The sequence below is a fragment of the Coloeus monedula genome (assembly GCF_965178545.1).
Source record: "Coloeus monedula genome assembly, chromosome: 9".
In the NCBI taxonomy this organism is placed as follows: domain Eukaryota; kingdom Metazoa; phylum Chordata; class Aves; order Passeriformes; family Corvidae; genus Coloeus; species Coloeus monedula.
Window position 1 is genome coordinate 14,758,175 of NC_138789.1, and position 19,059 is coordinate 14,777,233.

At 36.2% G+C, this 19,059-nt stretch overlaps 1 protein-coding gene across 1 annotated transcript in view; it reads right to left on the reverse strand.

Annotated features, from left to right (window-relative positions):
* Positions 1–3,272: 3,272 nt before the first annotated feature.
* The window catches only part of ABCD3 (ATP binding cassette subfamily D member 3), a 28,558-nt gene continuing 12,771 nt past the window's right edge, over positions 3,273–19,059 (reverse strand). The window contains exons 4-23 of the mRNA XM_082287378.1: positions 18,041–18,129; positions 17,101–17,170; positions 16,262–16,359; positions 15,516–15,639; positions 14,508–14,564; positions 13,243–13,385; positions 12,850–12,919; positions 12,353–12,422; positions 12,135–12,232; positions 11,965–12,056; positions 11,417–11,505; positions 11,272–11,344; positions 10,191–10,254; positions 9,753–9,830; positions 9,595–9,660; positions 9,403–9,492; positions 9,066–9,185; positions 8,523–8,627; positions 7,132–7,188; positions 3,273–6,354 (exon numbers count right to left, since the gene is read on the reverse strand). Coding sequence (XP_082143504.1) covers positions 6,277–6,354; positions 7,132–7,188; positions 8,523–8,627; positions 9,066–9,185; positions 9,403–9,492; positions 9,595–9,660; positions 9,753–9,830; positions 10,191–10,254; positions 11,272–11,344; positions 11,417–11,505; positions 11,965–12,056; positions 12,135–12,232; positions 12,353–12,422; positions 12,850–12,919; positions 13,243–13,385; positions 14,508–14,564; positions 15,516–15,639; positions 16,262–16,359; positions 17,101–17,170; positions 18,041–18,129 — 1,731 coding nt within the window. The 3' untranslated portion in view covers positions 3,273–6,276. The remainder of the gene's footprint in view (positions 6,355–7,131; positions 7,189–8,522; positions 8,628–9,065; positions 9,186–9,402; positions 9,493–9,594; positions 9,661–9,752; positions 9,831–10,190; positions 10,255–11,271; positions 11,345–11,416; positions 11,506–11,964; positions 12,057–12,134; positions 12,233–12,352; positions 12,423–12,849; positions 12,920–13,242; positions 13,386–14,507; positions 14,565–15,515; positions 15,640–16,261; positions 16,360–17,100; positions 17,171–18,040; positions 18,130–19,059) is intronic.

Consider the following 19,059-nt stretch of genomic DNA (forward strand, 5'->3'; position numbering starts at 1 on the left):
CTTGTGCCTAGAAAAGGTGACACCAAGTGGTAAAAAAAGGCATAATCAGTACATTAGCAATCCAAATGTTCCTAAATGACTAACACACTGAGATCCAGTTTGAATCCAGATTTCACCAAAATTTGGAGGCAAAGGGCACAAGAAATTTTTTAGATCCTCTCTTTTCTAATAATGAAAAGGAACAGAGAATCTGAACAGCTCAATAAGATCTGACATTAAGGGTAGGAGCAGCTCCCTGCTCTTGAACACCTTCCACGTTCTATTCAGTGCTTCCCTCTGACAGATTCTCCAGGAATCTTCAGTTGTAACATACCCTGTGCTATCCAATATTCAAGCACTGCTGGAAACAAGGCCCCAGTTAACAATCCATCAGAACTTACCTATTGTTTGCATGTCGGTATTAAACCCTGCACAAAACCATATTCCCTTCACCTGACAAACTTCTTTAGTCTCAGAAACTCAGGAGCAGCTCAGAATTAAATTTTCATGCTGACTGTTAAGCTTCTTACCAGATTTTCTTTCCTCAGTATGCTTCAAACAGAAAATAGAGCCCTGTTACTGCCCTTTTAACTCTTAGTTAGCACTGGAGAACTGAGTAGATTTGACCTTGGCCCTTAATTCCCTACTAAGCTCCAAAAAGTTTTTGCAAATGGTTCCTGGCTTTTCAGAGAAGTCTTGTTGCAATATATAATACTGCGTCCAAGTTTTAAGAAGCCTCCAGCACATATGCCTTGCTTTTTAACCATTATTTTTTCCCAACACAGCAGCTTATTAACCCCTCTACAGATGCTTCCTCTTTCAGTGTGTTACCAAGTCTGTCACATCAGTTGCTTCTGACATAGCTGTGTTTAGCTGTTGCTTTTGTGTCAACATATTCCTGCAGTAATATACTACAATTAAGTAAATAAATAAAGGTTAGCTTATTTGGGGGAGCATCTTTACACTTGTCATGATTCACGATTAAAAGTAGTCAATTGTTTTTTAGGACCTATTTGCACTAAACTGTGCAGGATAAGGAGACTGAGGGTATATTTGGTTACATAGAATGTCTCTTCAATTGCACACATGGAGCTTCTCTTTCAGAGCAGCATCCCCCAAACTTCCAATAATCAAGCTTTAAAAATTAGCTTTGATTTTTGCCAAACTCTTAAGTCATTTTAATGGAGAAAATCTGCTTAGTCATGTAGGTGGAGTTCCCTATTTCTACCCAAGTAAACCAGTCTCAGCATTTTTGTTCTGTCTAGAAAGAATTGACCTCATTTTTCCAGTTCTGTTCTATTTTGGTTCAGTATCATGTGTAGATGCCACTTGTTTCCCAAAATGAGGGATGGGTGGGGAATAAGGATATTAGTTTGTGAAAGATACATTCCATGTGAGTGGAGCAACCAAGTTTCCCTTCTCTCCCATTTTAAAATGCCAACTGGATGATTATTCTTGCACTATTGCATTCATTGCAGGATTACTGGCAAAACATCTTCAGTTTCCCAAGTCAATCCCCATGGAATTTGCCTAGGCATATTATTCCTATTTAATCCCTGAATTTATTGTACTTTCCAAATTATTCCCTTAAAACAGCTTCTGTCTGTGAAGTTCCAGGCTGCTTATCACCACACTCTGCTTTTGAATACAAGGAAAGAAAATGATGTGGAAGTTCAAAGAAGGCTTTGAAGATGACATTTTTCTAAGGTTTTTAACATGAAAGACAAGTTGCTTTCATAATAATCTAACTTGGCTATATTTCTGTTTCAAGATGAACGATAGAATAGTTTGGGTTGAATAAAACCAGTTTCATCCTCTCTTTGAATGCACGTGACAGGATGGGTTTCCTCAGAACATATAAACAAACATATTATAGGAACATGTAATGTGCACAGCCACTCTAAACTTCCCAGTGAAGTTTCAGGCATCATATAAAAAACTGACTGTGTTCAGAGCACTGGCAAGAGCCTCAAACCACAACATGTGAAGAGAAAACCAACCAACCTACCTCTTCCTGACACAGCTGCACAGCCCTGATTAGTAAAACCAAGAAACCTCTTTCCATGCTCAGGAAAGGGACTGGCACAAACCATCTGGCTATGTACACCTAATAAAGAAGCAAACAGATCATACATAGAAATAACTGCTTTGAACAGCAGCTTTGTAAGCAGAAATTTGAACTTGTACACTGTTGATTTCCTTGACAGATAAAAGTTGTGGTTTATTTTCTCTATAAAACCTAGGCAACCTTTTCACCCCACTATTTTTTGCAGTGGGATTTCAGATGATCATTATCACGGATGTTTCGATGGACACCTCACGGTACTGACGACAGTTAAATTTAAATTTTAGTAATGGATTTTTAACTTCTACCTTGACTTATTGTATCTAAAAAATAAATTTAAGTATTAAACATCCCGTTGACAACACAGAAGCTCCTTTCTTTCCTCTTGTCTAACTCATCAACCTAATTGAACGACACTTTGATTTCTAAGATTGCATCCTTGGTTGAGACATTTTCCTTCAAAGGGAGCTCTACCCTTTAAGAATGCTATACAATACACTTGTTGCACAACTAATCTCAGTTAAGAAAAGGAAAAATCCATAGTAGTTAGCATTAGGAACCGATGATCACTTAAAAACCAGTTAATTCAAGCATATCTTGGCTGTACTTTTACACTACTGTGTTTCAAGTATCCTGATAGCTGGTATGTCTACCACAATAAAGGAAAACAATTAAAAATTACAAATACAATAAAGGTGGAAAGTGATTAACTTATTATCCTCAAACTACAAAGATTAAAGAGCATTCCAAAGAATTACATACTAGTATTGAGGTAATCTTATTCAGGCCCTTCTAAAATCAACAAAGGGAAAAGAAGTGGCCAGCAGACAAAGCAGAGAGAATCAAAGAATATTCTGAGCTGGAAGGGACCCACAAGGATCATCGAGTCCAGCTCTCAGGTAAATGGCTCATACCTTATTAGCACCACGCTATAGCCAACTGAGCCAATCTCAGTGCAGATTTAAAGCTGATTAATGCATCTATTATCCCACTGCTGTAATTATGTGTCCTTCAAGTACTGAGCTCATGTACTTGGTTAAGCCTAAACTGGATGGCATCACCTGGCTGATTGCAGGGCAAATTGCAGAGAGCACTGCAGGTTTTTAAAGCTGAACACAAGACAATCGGCTCATTGAGCAACTCGACATTTGTTGCATATGCATTCACTGTATTATTACAGAATTCCCATCACATCATTAAGAAACATGAAAAACATAGATATATTTTATCTTTAGATTTATTATTATTATTATTTCAGAGGCACTTAATGTCTTACATTTATAAAGCGCCATTTCCCCCTCCAAAACACTTTACAGTATTTACACACAGGAATGTTTCCCACCACCGTTGAAATGCAGCCATCTGACTATTTCCAGTACCATCTTCAAAGCACCAACAATTCGAGACTGAAAGTATTCATCAGTATGTTGTCTACTAAGATAGTTCAGAATTCCATGTCATGAACTTCCAACTTGTGCTATTAAAGAAACATAACTAAAATACAGTATCACAGTGCAATTCTGCAACAGAACTGAGACTTTGATCATTTTCATTAGATTTTTTTACAATCTCTCAGTAGATCAAGTCTATCTCGAACACTTTAATGTAAGGCCTTTTAAGAATATAATTCTAAAATAACATTCTTTTTTATATTTTCTTTATAAGCCTCCCTTACAATCAAGCACAGAAGAATATATTTCTTTCCTTCCAGTATATTTAGAAACATCAAGTCCTGGCCCTAACGAGATACCAGCATCCTCAGTTTCAACAAACTTCATGGCATCTGAAGGCAAACCTATTCCTCCTTGGTTTTGGAGATGGACTTTTTGTTTGCTTGTTGTTAGTTTTAAAAATAAATACAAGTTTACACAAAATTCTGTTACAACCAGTAAAATTGTAAAGTACAATTGGGATTGGCTGCTGGGGGTGATGTAAGTGTGCTGTGTATGGTTTTGTTTGTTAGCATTAAAAATACATTAAAGTATTCCAAGTTCACTATTCCACTGCAAAAGTCTGCCCTAATCACAAAGATCATAGCAACTTCCTCAGTTTAGAGATTATTTTTTTCTTTATCTCTCTAAAAGGCTACTAAAACATCCCTTCCAAAGAAGTTGCATTTGTGCTGAGAACTTCCACAAAAAAAAAAAAAAAAAAAAAAACCCAAACCAAAAAACCTCCCCACACAACAACCTATCTGGCATCCCTACTTTTGTGGTTAGAATTCAAAAAAGACTACAACCTCACACATAGCATGCTGCTACCTGCTATGGTATGGCTGATTTTGAGAATCTAAATGAACAGAAACAAGAGATTAGTGAAATCAGGCATCTATCTGCCTTCCTGTAAAACAAGCACAAAAATTATTCTGGTACCTTATTCTCTTGAATATGCTATACTTCAGAGAGAAGCTTTTATGATTTTCATTGATGTGTTATATTCTGATTCTACTGTGGTCACTAGATTCTTGTACCAGGATTGCTGTTTGCATTTGAGTACTTCAAAAGAATACTGACAGGTAGGGGCAAGAACTATGGTAAAAGGAAAAAAATATTAACAGGTAGCAATTTCAACATGAAAGAAAATGACTAATCAAACTGGGTAAAAATTAACAAACAGCAGCACATCCAATTACATATCCATTTTATAAAAAGCAGGGGCTTTTTAAAATCTAAACCCTTGATAAAAGATGCAAAAAGTACAGATGTATTGCATATTTTATGCATGCCTTCATGTAGTGCATTCCTATATTATATCTTACATGGAACACTAAAAAACTACTAGACCTTCACTGTACAACAGGTATTGGAATTTTTTTGTTTTAAAGCCTAAACAGCAATTCAGTTTGAACTATACCTTCCTATTCCCTGATCACAAAAAACACCTTGCTACATTTACATTTGTCAAAGTCAAATGACAACCACAGTAATCATTTGTATGGAAAAAACAATTACAGTAAACTGTTGTAAAACTTTGTTTCCTTTGAGGGGATTTGGAAGCTGGAACAAGAAAACCAGCAAGGACTGGAGATCCTTAAAAAACACAGAGAATCACTGGCAAATAATATATATCAGAAATCAAGAAACATCATGACAATAAGAGAACAAACATGAAGAATAAAAGCATTGTTTCAGGCTTCACAGCCTAGAAGACCAAACAGAGAGTACCCTTATCACTTGCTTTCAAGTTCAGACCTGAAGGGTAGCTAAAACTGTGAGATCATCAGACTTTTTTACAAAGGGAGAAAAGGAGGGACTCGGAAAAAGTAACTGCTGTATTACAGAACTGAACACAGGACAACAGTCTGCTATTTCACAGATTAACATTTTCAAGCCTGTTATAACCTCTACTGATTTGAGGAATGAGTGGACCCACATTCTTTTCTCTGTTTCTTCTTGTGGGAGTCAATATTTCTTCAGAGCTAAAAACATTCACAAGCTTGTTGGATACAAGGATCATCACTTTTCTTTCCCTCCCTTTTTTTTTGGTGGGTCGGTCCTTTCCTCCCTCAATTTCCTCACAACTCCTCATTACCACAATATTTCTCTGACAGAAAAAGGACACTTGGGGTGGAGGATGGATGAAGCTTTTGCTAAATTGTGAGAGAATGGCAGCTGAGCTGCAGAGAGAACTGCAAGACAGATGTTAAAGAGAATCCAAATCCCAGCAAAGAACAACCTTATTTTTTTTTTTTTTAACACCAGAAGGAATTAGTTTTGTCTTTTAGTTTCAGTTCATCCTTTTTGAGCAAGGGCACATTGGCTACGTCACAAGGCTTGGACAAGGAAAAGGCTCTTTCATTTAACAGGGCACAGATCTGAAGAGGGGACAATGTCCTGCACCATGTGAGATCTCTCTGAAACATGCGTAGAACAGAGCAAAAATCCAAGACTGCTTTGCAGGAACAAGAGAGGTAGCAACCCTAATTTTAACAGGGCTTTTCACTGAAGGGAAAGAAGGTCTACAAAAGTCAAATCAGCCGATTTCAAATGATTTGCATCCCAGGATGAATCAGGTTACACTAATTTAAGCCCAATTTAATTTAGGCAGGTATTTAAACCACAAGAATAAGGACATTCTTAGTACGTATCAATAATTAAACCAACATATACACAATTAGCAATATCCTACCTAATAGTAAATGCTTAACAAGCTGAGTAATTTTATGGTACATTGTCTGACATTCTACACACTTCCTGTAATCATCAGTCTCTGTAGCAGTTCAGTTCATGACTTTAAGATCCAAATTCAACTGTGTCTTCAGTTATTTTCTTGAACTCATAGTTTCCTCTGCCATCCATATGCAAGTAGAACTGAAAAAAACCAATATGTTATTAACCACCCAAAAATTACCAGGTCTATAAAGACCTAAGTAAATTATATTTTTAAGTACTTTTAAAAATCATTTAAAATAATTTATAAAGTTTTAGCAAAATCTTTAAACTCAGCTAACCAGAGGGTAAACTGCTCCCACCTCACACTTTATTAAATTCAACTGCCTCTGTAAAAATGTTAAACTGTATTTTTGCATATCATACATCAGTCTGCTAACAGCTACATCTAGACTTAACACTGTTCTCTTGGGTTATGTGACAATATTTTGTGACAATATACTTAGGGTACACATTCATCCCTGTGTATTAATTCAGTATTTTTACCCACATGTACAGCCTGTCTGCATAAAAAGAACAGTAAAATCTTCGTTTGCCATAAAAAATGTCCATGTATCAGAGACCTTTTTTTTTAAGCATAAATGTATTAGATATAATTAAAGCAAAAACCTCCATGCTGTTTACTGGATTCTAGTTTAAGGATTTCTTTGAGTCTAAGAAAGAAGACTTAAGCATCTAGCAAGCCTCTCATATTTTATAGATACATATAAAAGTTTTGGATAGCATTCCTTCATAACTAAAAGCAGTAGAATATATCAAATAGTGAAACAGGATTATGAAAAGTAAAACCTTAAAATAAACCAAACAGAACATGACTTATTAGGATGTAAAATGACAACACCTTGAATCACAAAGACAATTTCATCAAGTCAGTCAACAAAACCCACAGATATTCTTAATAAAGCAAAGACTACATACATCATGATGTTTCCAAAGTGACTTCCTGTGGGAAACCGTGAAGAGAGTGATGCCAACCTATAAGATGAAAATACCCACAAAACAGTTAATTCTTCTCATGGGTTAGGTGTCATTTATTTTTCAGTATTATATCAGATGAAGATCTTAAATTCATAACCACAAACTTCCACATTATTATTAACTATACATATATATAGCTTTTAATACAAGATTTTGCAGGTGGGAGAAAAAGCAATCAGGAGGGATTTATAATTTTTAACTGATTTCACCATTCTTTTGCTCCTAAAGGTTTGTTGAACATAGAATGAGCTGAATAAAAGAGGCAAGGCAGGAGGCAGGTAAAACAATAAAGCTGGTGAATAAAGGAATTCTAACAACAACAAAAAATCCCAAACCCACAAAAGCTGTAATGAATTATAAACTTAGAGTGACAATTTAAAGTGAATAACCATCCTTTCTTTCCTTTCAACTCAGTCAACTATTCATCCCCAACAGTAGCAGCAAGTACAAAATCACTCTGATGATAAAGCAAGGTAACATTTTTTCTTTCTGCAAGGACAGCCTAACCAGGAATTCCATTTTTCAGTAACATGCATTAGCCACTTGGCAAGTACAAATGAATATTCAAGTTAATAGAAGAAGTAGTATATGGAAAATAGACTTTAAAAACTGTCAGGGTATTGATAACCAATGTGGTAAAATCAGCTCATGAAATAATGCTCCCTCTTCTGCAGAGTCCTCACCTAATGTCCATTCACTACTACAGAGGGCTCCTTAAGTTTGAAGCACGTATTTCAGCACAGCTTTGCTCCATTATCATTCTAGAATACTGCTACTCAATAACTAAGATTATTTCAAGCCATTCTTTCCAAGACTAGGGTGCAAAATTGAATCTCATTGATTTCACATGGCACTACAGAGAATCTGAAATGGTGAGTTTAAGAGGAAAAGGAAACACAAAGCTATATTTAATATCATATTTTCCTAGAGTGCTTGGCTTTTCATATCTCCAAACAGATGGAAATGTTAACTTCCAGCCTTTCACTTCTTTTCCCTGGCCAAAGGAAGCCTTTTAACAAGAAAACATTCTACAATTTTAGATTATTTGATCTTAACATGACATACTAAGACTCTATCTGGAAAAGTAAAGTTACTTAGCAGTTAGTAAGAATTCTCTGCATATCATTTAGGCTAAATGTCTAAATTATCCTAGGACTACAAAACAATTACTGGATTCTAGTGTGCATAAAGTTGTATGCCCCTCTAAGCTTTTTTCAGACTTTTTTAAATTTTTAGTCTGCACAAGGCACAAGGAAGAGTGAACCTTGTACCATATTTTAGTGCTTCTTGTTATATGTACAGAGAGATAATTCCAGAAACAAAGAGCTCACCTTTCGGCAATGGCTGTAAATGTAGCCCTCTACATCCACACTAACAGCACTGGTGCACTCATCCAGAATTGCAAACTGGGGCTTATGATAGAACAGCCTTGCCATCTGGAATGCAAGCCAAAAAACAAGATACTGTGGATACAGAATTACCAGCAGTGGTGCAGTGTTGGAAGTTAAATTATGAATTAGTGTCCAAAAATTTACTGTGGATAAGGAATTAAGTTGGTACGCACTGAAACCTGAAAATCCAAAAGTTGTACATTTTCTTATACTTTTTTTATTCTAGACAGTTATTTTAGAAATTCTGTTTATACAATGAAAGAACAAGACATGGTGAAAGAATGTTTAAAAGCCAGTATTTGCTTTTAAATTTTGAGTACAATTCCCACTGTTTTCAGTTGTTTTCTCAGTATTTAGGTTTTTCACATGGGGGTTTCTTCTTAGCCAAATATTTATATTTAATAAACAAAAATAGCTTACAGTTCTGTTATATTTTTTACTTATGTTCTGCATTTGTTAAGCATTTATGCTTTTGAAACATACTGCCATCCTCTGTTTTTCTCCCCCGCTGAGTACATCCATCCAGTCCTGAACACTATCCCAGCCTCCTTCACGTTCCAAGATTTGACCCAGCTGGACATTATCCAAGTACTCCTTCAGCACCTTTTATGGAAACAGAAATGACAAATAAAACTTACGTGAACTTAAAAAGCAAGTAGTTGAAAAAAGCTATAAAGGATTATACTATAACGTTATCAACCCTGGTAAATATTAAAATCCTATTAAATGCAGTGCTTTTCATAGCAGTTTCAGTATTTCTGAATTGGAAGCATTACTCATCCTGAGCTAGACAAAGCATTAATGAACTAATCATCATTACCTGGTCAGAAATCCCTTTCCTTTTTTGATCTTCCAAAGTATCCGGATATATAACTTGATCTCTGAGCGTTCCAAGAGTCATGTATGGTCTCTGAGATACAGTCAGAACCAAAAAGATATGTCAAATACTTCTAAACATGGTCGAAGTAGAAAGAAAGAAAACACTATTGTCAAGTAAAGTACTTGGTCTCACCTGAGGAACATAGAACAACTTTCCTCTTACAGGTTTTGTTAAACGCCCACCAAACAAAGGCCACAACTGCAAAAGGAAAAAGATTAAAACTTGACAAAAAAGTCTAGTAACAACCATGCTTTGCATTCTCCCCTGTTTGTTTTAAAAAGTTCCCTTACCTCACCAAGAACACGAAACAGGGAGCTCTTCCCACACCCATTTGGCCCACAGATCAGTACATTTGCACCAGATCGAACCTAGAATCACAAAGCCAATGCATAAAATGGTAATGAGGAAGTATTGTTGAAAGCTTCTGCAAACAATAAGACAATCTGGTATCATCATATGCTTGTATACAACTTTCTGACATTACGATGAGCAACTTCCAGCAATAATTATTTTTTTTCCCTAACTGGTTTAGCACCCAACTGCAGCTGGAAGAAACTGCACTTGTAACAATAAAAACTTTTTTTGGGAAAATACCTTATTGCCTTTTTTTTTAAACCAATATGATGATTTGTTTGCACTTTTCTTATAAATCAGATGACCTTTGAAGTTACCATCTTTCCTTGAAAACTTTACATTAATATTGTTTCCCATGATACTAAAAAGCTTACCTCAAAGTTAAGGTCTTGAATCAAAACATCTCCATTAGGTGTCACCAACGGAACATGATCAAACCTGTACGTATTGCAAAGTTAAAAAAGAAAAAAAAAAAAGACCACCAGTTGCCTAAAAGAAGCTGATACTGCGTGTTTCCTTGAGAGATTTAAGGCACAGGGAAAGACTTCAGCAGTGCTTCACTCACTCTCCCAGTTTCCAACTATTAATAGCTAAGGAAGTTCTTGAATCAAAAAGGTACTCTACTTTTAAAATCTACATCTACAGGTTTGGTTTCATCCCCTATATTTGTTTTTTGAATCCTTCTAAGCCTTTGGTCTCCAAAACATCTTGTGGACATAAACCTACATTTAAGGATGCATGTCATTTTAAACCCAGTAGTGAAGTGTATCTCATTAGTTCTAGGACACGCAATGAAATGACATCTCTGCTCACCTCCCCCTTGTCTCTTTTTAAGATGAAAATAAAAATAGCTGTATCATCTCTTCTCCTCCTTCCTTCCTCTCTTTCCCCTCTACTTCCCTATCTGCTTTTCACACTGTCCAGACTGAGATTATTTGATCTCTTAACTGGCTGTATGTTATGCCTTTAAGTAGTAATACTATGTCAGTGCTACATTCCTCAGACTGCAAAGAATAAAGGAATTGATCCCTACACAAGTACATCAATGAAATCTCTAAGCATGCAGAATTACAAGCAAGTACTTTGAACACAGACTTGCCCCTGATTTTTACAGCTGAATTATATCATGGAATAAAATCCATAACTAATTTATCTCTAAAAGGAAACAAGATGGCCTGAGAAGTCATATTCCAAAGGACAGTAGGAACGTTACCAAAAAGCCCAAGTCCAGAGAACAGATTATACCTTCTGCTAATATGAGAGCATAAGGACTGTCTTACAGAACAGAAATGCTGAGTGGGTGTGAGGTGGAATTACTAGTAAATAAACTATAGTACAACAGAACTGCGAATTATAATAATGGGTACTCAAACCTCTATTAATGGTCGTAGAGAGAAAGACTTCAAAAAAGTCTACATTAAAAATATTGAACTTGTGGAAACTTTGCAAACATACTTGATAAGGTTATCAGCGTTGATAATTTCTCCAGTTCCAGGTATCAAAGACAAAGGCTGCTTTTTATCTGCATCTTAAAGAAACAAGTATTAGTGACTGGAATGCTACACTGAGATGCACATATTGCATAGTGTATCACATCTACCTTTTTCTACTGATACCATAGTACGCTGATATTTGCCACTGTTCAAGTCCTTCAGAACCTGCATTAATTCCGTGATTCGAGCTGTGAAACTAAAAAAAAAAAGAAATCCGTAGAAGCTCTAATGCGCACTCTGTCAAACTGCTAAAATGACAAAGTTATTCAACCCAGAATAGAAACAGAATGTTTACATTTTAGAGTTGCACTAGGTTGTCTAATATGCATCATATTTACAAGGTCCTTTTCCTTTTTCTGTAATTGCCAAATTTTTCTTCTTACAATGTAAAAAAAAAGGTTTGGTAAATAATACATAATTGATTTAAGACCATTTGACAGGGTTTCAACTAAACATTCAAACTGCATGCTGGTAGTATTTAGATGTGAAATTTCTAGTGGACATAATCAGCATATCTTCAAATACATTTTCAGCATAAAATGTTTTTAATTGCTGAATTTTTAGCATGCTGCAGGAACAAAGCACATAAGCTTATTTTAATTCTACAACTAGTTTCTTAAATTGAGATGAGAAAGATTCTTACTATTAAGCTTACCCAGCCAATCTTGTCATTTCACGGCCTGCTAGGACTATTCTGCCCAGAGCTTGAGACATTCTCAGCAGCATTCTTCCACTTTGGTAGTAATCCTAGAGTAGAAGAAAGTTTCTTTACATGGACTAACAAAATTTAAAATCTACAGGTTGTTTCAATTCTGGTCTACTTACCTCCAAAAGTTCCGCATGAGTGCTGTTCTGATGGCGAGGATCAGACAGGTTCAAAAACGGACGACTAACAACCAGGTAACCAACCACAGTGGCAAGGTCTGCAGTTTAAGAATAAATATTAAGCTACACATTCATTGAAACAGTAAGAAAAAAGACATTTCTTATGCAAAAAGTTTGTTATTTATAGATATCCATTAGCACTAGACACACACACTTACATTTGGCAATGATAGTATCAATGAAACCCATAGAGAACCGGAACAGGATGAAATTATGCAAGTGTTCCACCTGGTAAGTTACAGAAGAAAGAAGTTCAAACTCTATCAGTACCTGTTTTATTATCTTTTATTAGACATTTGGTTCCAAACAGTTATTTTTCAGTATCTCAGATACCTTACTATGCCTCTAAGTGTGGCAAGCACTGCACAAGGGTCCTGCTGGCAAGGACTTGCATTCGAGATCAAAACAACCTACACATGAAACTAAATAGTGAGAACAATAATTGTGGTGGGTGACAAGGAGGTAAGTGGCAAGAGAAAGGCCATTCTGTCAGAAACTTCTGTTCTGCTTGTAGCCTACCACCTGATTTTTTAATCTAATGAATGCAGCAACACAAACACCAAGCCACTATAAGTCAATTTACATGAACACGTCAAGAATCACCACAACAGAATTAAGTTTTGCTAAAATGTTTTAAGAGATAAAAGAAGCTTACCAGCTTGCGGAAAGTCTTGTGAATAGTCTGTTTTTCTCTCAAGTTTCCATTATAAAAAGCAATTTCCTCACTAAAAAGAGACAAACGAAAATAATGCAATTTCATTTTCTTAAAGAAAGTCTTTGAAAAAAATCAGCCATAAAATATGGGAATACAGCACTTTCAGTTACCTTATGGAATAAGGGTTTGTACTTTTTCACAACAGTAGAACACAGGCTTATAATACCCCACTTAGTCTTGATTATGGAATATAATGCATATACAAATTACTTTACAATACATAAAGATGCAAACACTTGGCTCAGACCTGATAGCATCACAATTCCCAAGTACATTTTAACACACAAATTCCATTTACCCCACAGTATTGTCACTTAGCATCCAAGTGTGTACCTGTTTGTAATGAGCCTTGAGTTGACGTATCTGTACTCCCCTTCATACTTTTGTTCTATAATGGTCATCTTGCCAATTGGTCTCCTTAAACGTGTAAGAAAAAACCCTGAAACAATCAAGTATGCCATCATGCTAGCTGGACCCTGTGAATATCAAAAAAGAATAAAAGCTTAGATGGTCTCAAATGATAGTATCTGTATCCAAAATGCCCAGAAAGCATGAATCCCTTAATTCTCACCTCCTGTGTGCCTACATTGCCAATTCAATTACATTTGCAATTCCCATCATGTCACCTTCTTTTGTGTTGTAGATACTGCTTTACTAATTTTACTAATTCTCTGTTCCCAGATGCCCCTCCCATCCCAGCCTTCTATTCAGGTTTTTATCACCACACAGTGTGACCTGTCTCCTACTGTCCCAGCTTATTTCATTAATAAGTTACTGGTCCCCTCTCATTTCTTCTCCCTCCTTTCTGCCTACTTATTTTTCTTTACATTTGCTAAACTGTCACAAAGCAGTCAATATTTCAATGTCATTGTCAGCTTTTATCTATATATATTTCCTTGTTCTCTCAAGCAGTCTTGGATCCTAAGCTTCCACAGACAAATGACAGGTGATTAAATACCACTGAAGCGTGGAATGGCATAAACTGCACATAATAACTATTACAGAGAGCAGCACAAAGACATCTGAGACTGGAAAAGTTACCAAGGTTTAGTTAAGCCTTACTGCAAGTCTGTCTCAACAAAATTTGCACCATGTCACCCACAGCTACTCTTTTTCAACTCCTGAACAGTCTTGATAATGCATCATTTCACTAAGTTGAAGAATTATTTCTGAAATTATTCAGCTTATTGAGTCTTACAGTTCAATGCAAGAAATGGTTCCCCTTTATAGAGGCTGCACAGAAACAAAACTTATTTTCACCCTTAAATGGAATTAATGCAAGACTTAAGCAGTCAAAAGGTAATGTACTAAATGGGATTCCCAAAGAAATGCTAGAAGAAAATAAAGAACTTTCTTGGTTCTTCAAATTGTTGATCAAATGCCTAAAAATACTGGGTTTTATTTTGCTTGCCTCAAAATAGAGGGCGCTAAAGCACATGGAACATTAAGTGTGAATGCATATTTTCAGTATATCCCTTCAAATAACATATGAATCTACAATTACCACCTAGAGTTTTACTCAGATTCCGAACAGGTACAAGGCTATAACCAACAAAGGGAAAATGTGCTTATAATTCTAAAAAACCCACTCAATTTACCTGTGCTCCTATTGCACTTGTTAGCTTGAAGATGTACAAAACTATATCCAAAAAGGGCTGTAAGAGAAGCATAGAAAAGAAGCCTTAGAACACAAACACAAAACTAATTTTAAAAGGTCCAGAAGCCATGTATCACCCCAAGAACAGTTACAGCTCTGTGTTAAAATACTAGCTAGCCTATTGTACAAACTAAAAGCTAAGACAAGGAATCTCAGCCACATGACTTTTTCCTGAAAACACTCGCTCAAGGATTGAACATAAAAACATCATGATCTTCATATAAATACATACCATATAAAAAGAATACTTTGCTATTTTAGGTCTGTAATGACACTCTGCTCACTTATCAAAGGTGGACTAGAACCCATGATAATTTAACTGAAGTAATTATGAGAAATACTGAATGAAAAGATAATGCCATATATTTGGCTATGTACCTGATCGAAGGAATATCCCCATGTTCTATAACCTCCCTCTGAAAGCTAAAACAGCTGAACTACAGGTTTTGTAGTCAGAAGTTTTTGAACAAAGTAACTTGTAGTTTACTTACACTCAGCTTGTATGAAACCCATAGCATCAAAAAAATTTAGTCTAAAAATGTCAACAGTAATCTCATTCACTACCCAATCCCCTTAAAATTCACACCAGAAATAGGGAAAAGCTTATTCAACTACCCTCTCTACACAAAATAATATTCGTATGTAACTAAGATCTAGCCATTGCTTTTCTTCTGAAAACTATCTACTGAGAGAGCAAAGTTATCACTGTTCATCTGCAGAGGATTGCAGTAAGTTCTTTAAAAGAAAATTTAATACAAAATGTAACAACTCGCAACAGTGCTTTGGTTATGAAAGCCACAAAGAGTGTGAAACAATACAACATCATAAAAGTTTTTTTATTACCATACTCCAAGCAATCCACATACAAATGCACATACTTGATTTGAGCTGACACCCCCACCCTAAATGTCTACAGCTACTACTCCAAGTTCTCTCTTAAAAAACTTACCTTGCTAAGGTTTGAGTACAGGTCCACTACACTGTTACAGAATTTTTCCACATCCTGCGTAAGGAGTTGATCTGGATTAGCTATTCTGTTGTCCAGATTTCCCATTTTGTAGTATGTATAAGCTCTGAAACAAAACAATAGCTAAGTGGCAGAAAAAAAAAATCATTACCTGGGATCTGGAATAACTGGAAGGCCCTTGCTTCATACAACTGAGGGGCGAAGTAGTGCAAGCATTAAATTACTGTATGGAATCAACATAGCTTGTGCTTCTGCCTGACTAAATCCACCTTAAATCCTGTGGGATTGTTTAGGTATTTAGGCTCCAGGATGTCTTAGCTGAAGCTCAGGTTCACACTGCTATTGAACTTAGTTAGAAAACCCTCACAAACTCTGCTTCAGCACATCTGACAATGAAAATTTAGTGCAGAAGGACAGAAGGAGCTACTCAAGCTGATGCATCCAATTCAGCCTTCACCACATGAAGGCAACTGAAGTACTTTGGAATCTGACCCAATCACAGAAGCAGTACAATGCATTTTTCTCCCCGAATGAGCCAACTTTGCTGTCTTTGTATCTATGCCACATACAACCTAGATAAGCCACTCATCCTCAAGTGCAAATTAATTGCAACCAAAAGCCTTTTCTGAGCAGCATACTTAACCTATTAACCCCCCTGCAACCTTCTTACTATGTACTTAAAATGATTTCAATCAACTTCTAAAACCTGTAGACAAGGTGTTACTTACTTAAGATATTCCTCATAGAGGTATCTGGTAAGTCTTACTCGGAAGCAAAGTTTCAGTTCATTTAGACCATACTTCAAGAAGTTATTCACTAAAGAGATCTAAGGTAAGAGACAGTAATATTTAGCTAACAAGATTAAATATATTTACATCCGTTTGTAGCATAAATTGTGTAAACACTTTAAAACAGATTAATTCCCCCTAAAAATCATTAATGCCATAAATACACCTAAGAGCAATTATACAATGTCTTCAGGACCACTGCTTAGGTTTCTGTCTCCAGTTCCCAGTAGAACTCACCATTTAAGATAAAATTATGTTCATATTGCATATTTTCAGCTCTTCTGATAAACTCTAGAAAAGAGCCACCATTTGACAACCATTCCCTTAAATGTATCAACTAGTTTTAAAATTTATTGCAAATCAGGTAGCAACAATTCTATCTGGTGCAGATCAGAAATGTCAACAAGCTGAAGGAAAGTTAAAGCATGGAAGAAGTCATAACAAATCTGTCAAAAATGTAAGAAATACAAAAATTAAGGTCTAAAAAAAAAATCTTCATCATCAATGGTGCCGAAAGAATCCCAAACCTATAGTCAAAATTGCCATCAACAAAACTAACCTGAAAACCTAAACATATAGTTCCAGCCAATTACGAAATATGGTGATAAAGTCTCCCACACACTGGAGCCAGAAAATTAAAAGTGTTTTAATACAGACATGCATGTAAAACAACTAATTTCCATAGGTTTTAAGGCACTCCTTTGAGATCCTTTCCTCCAATTCCTAATTTACATTCAAAATATGTTCTACTAAAAGGTGAGCACAAGAAGAGCACTTACAGCAGGCATTGCAGCAATGAAGTTGAACAAGTATTTCTTGAAATCTTTTCTGCTGCGGCCAATGATGGCACTGCAAATGACCACCAGCTAAGAGTCAGTTACAAGAGAAACAGCAAAGTATAAACTTGCATGTCTTAAGTGGATAAATTCTCAGGGGACCACACTGAGGAAAAAAAAATCATCACGGAAACCCGTAGCATCAGCTGTAGGATCCACTCTGACACCCTCATGTAAGCTAAGTTGCAAGTGGCAGACTGAGCAGTTATCTCCTGTCTGCTCCTCTCTAACTGCCCACACTAAGGGCTCAGCAATTCACAGTCACAGAATACCAGTTCTTCCCCTTCTCTGCTTTCACAGATTCTCACAAGAAAAACAAAGCAGTCCTTCCATTCTACAAAGCACTAAATGTCCCACCTCAAACACAGTATCACTTTGAATTCACAGTTCTAGACACATTCTGACTTGCTTCAATTAGCAACAAGACCAGCAAGAATAATTGGAGGTCTAAAAACCACTTTCTAACTTAGTAAGACTGAAAGCATTGTTTTTATCGATCTAAAGAGCAAGCAGCTCAGTGGGAAGAAATAAAAGCCCTAATATCCACACAACATGTCTATGTCTAAGACATAAAACCACTATTCTGAAGTACCTTCTTGGACACTCAGAGTCTTCAGTGTAAAAATGTTACCAAATTAATGTTTATTAAACAGTTTAAAAATATTAATTTAATAAAATAATTTTACTGATGAACAAAAATAATAAATAAATTTTAATTTTTATTTACCAACATATAGTGGTGCCTCCCCAAATTGCAACTACACCAGTTTCCTAATTGTTTTAAAAAAGCAAGCTATAAAATGTCTGAATATGTATTCTGATAAGACGACTTTCCCTGTTATATACAAGAGAGAATGTTTAAAAATAACAAATGTGCAGGTACCTTTCAATGACTGTTCCATTTTGAATCATCCAAATATCACAGTAAGTGCGGACTACCAGCATCACAGCAATAAGCAGCAAATAACCTGTCTAGTACAACCACAGAAGTGCAACAGTTAAATAATGGATAAAATTCACCATTTTTTTCTAGTAAGTCATCCAACTGTATCTAACAGGAAAGTACTACCCTGCTGTCCTAGCTAATGTAGTATTTGCCTACTTTGCTGGAAACACATTAGCATACAATACTTTTAATAAAGTATTTACTACATTTTTATGGTGAAAGTGTGCCTTTTAAAAAGCTGTATTTGGTTGATACATACAGTGGACACACATTTTAAGATGGAGGATTGCAGGAATAAAGTTACTGCTTTTCTGAGACGCCTTTCTGCCATAAGGTCGCAAGAGACCTCTGAACATCATCTACTTCAACTCCCCACTCAAAACAGGGCCACCAGGAACCAGTCACCAGTCAGACCAACAGTCCAGCCAGTTTTCCATTCACTTCACTGTCCAGTCACCCAGCCAATTCAGTTTGGCTATCACGGTATTAAGGGAGACCTGATACCAGTGTATTCAACATCCTCTGTTCTTCCCTTATCCACAGAGACAGTTCTCTCATCACTGAAAACAATCAGGTTAGTAAGGCATGATCTGCCATTGGTAAATCCAGGCTGTTTGCAATCACTTTTTTGTCCCTTGTGTGGCCAGTTAGCTTACAAGAAGTTTTGCTCACTGTGTTGCCAGGAATATGGTGAGGCTGACCATCCTGCAGCTTCCAGTAAACTTGTTTTCAAATATGGGAGCAATGTTTGGGTTTTTTTGGGATTATGAGTAACCTCTTCTAATGGCCATGACCTTTTGAAGTTGAAGACCAGCTCTGTGAGCACTCTCACAGGCATTTCCAACCATGCTTCTACCTTCCGTGTACCTCCTTTTTTGTTGTTGGGCTGCTCATGCAGGCTGAGTTGGCTGCCATGCTTGGTCTACACTCTGTACACTGGAATTCACTGCTCTTGT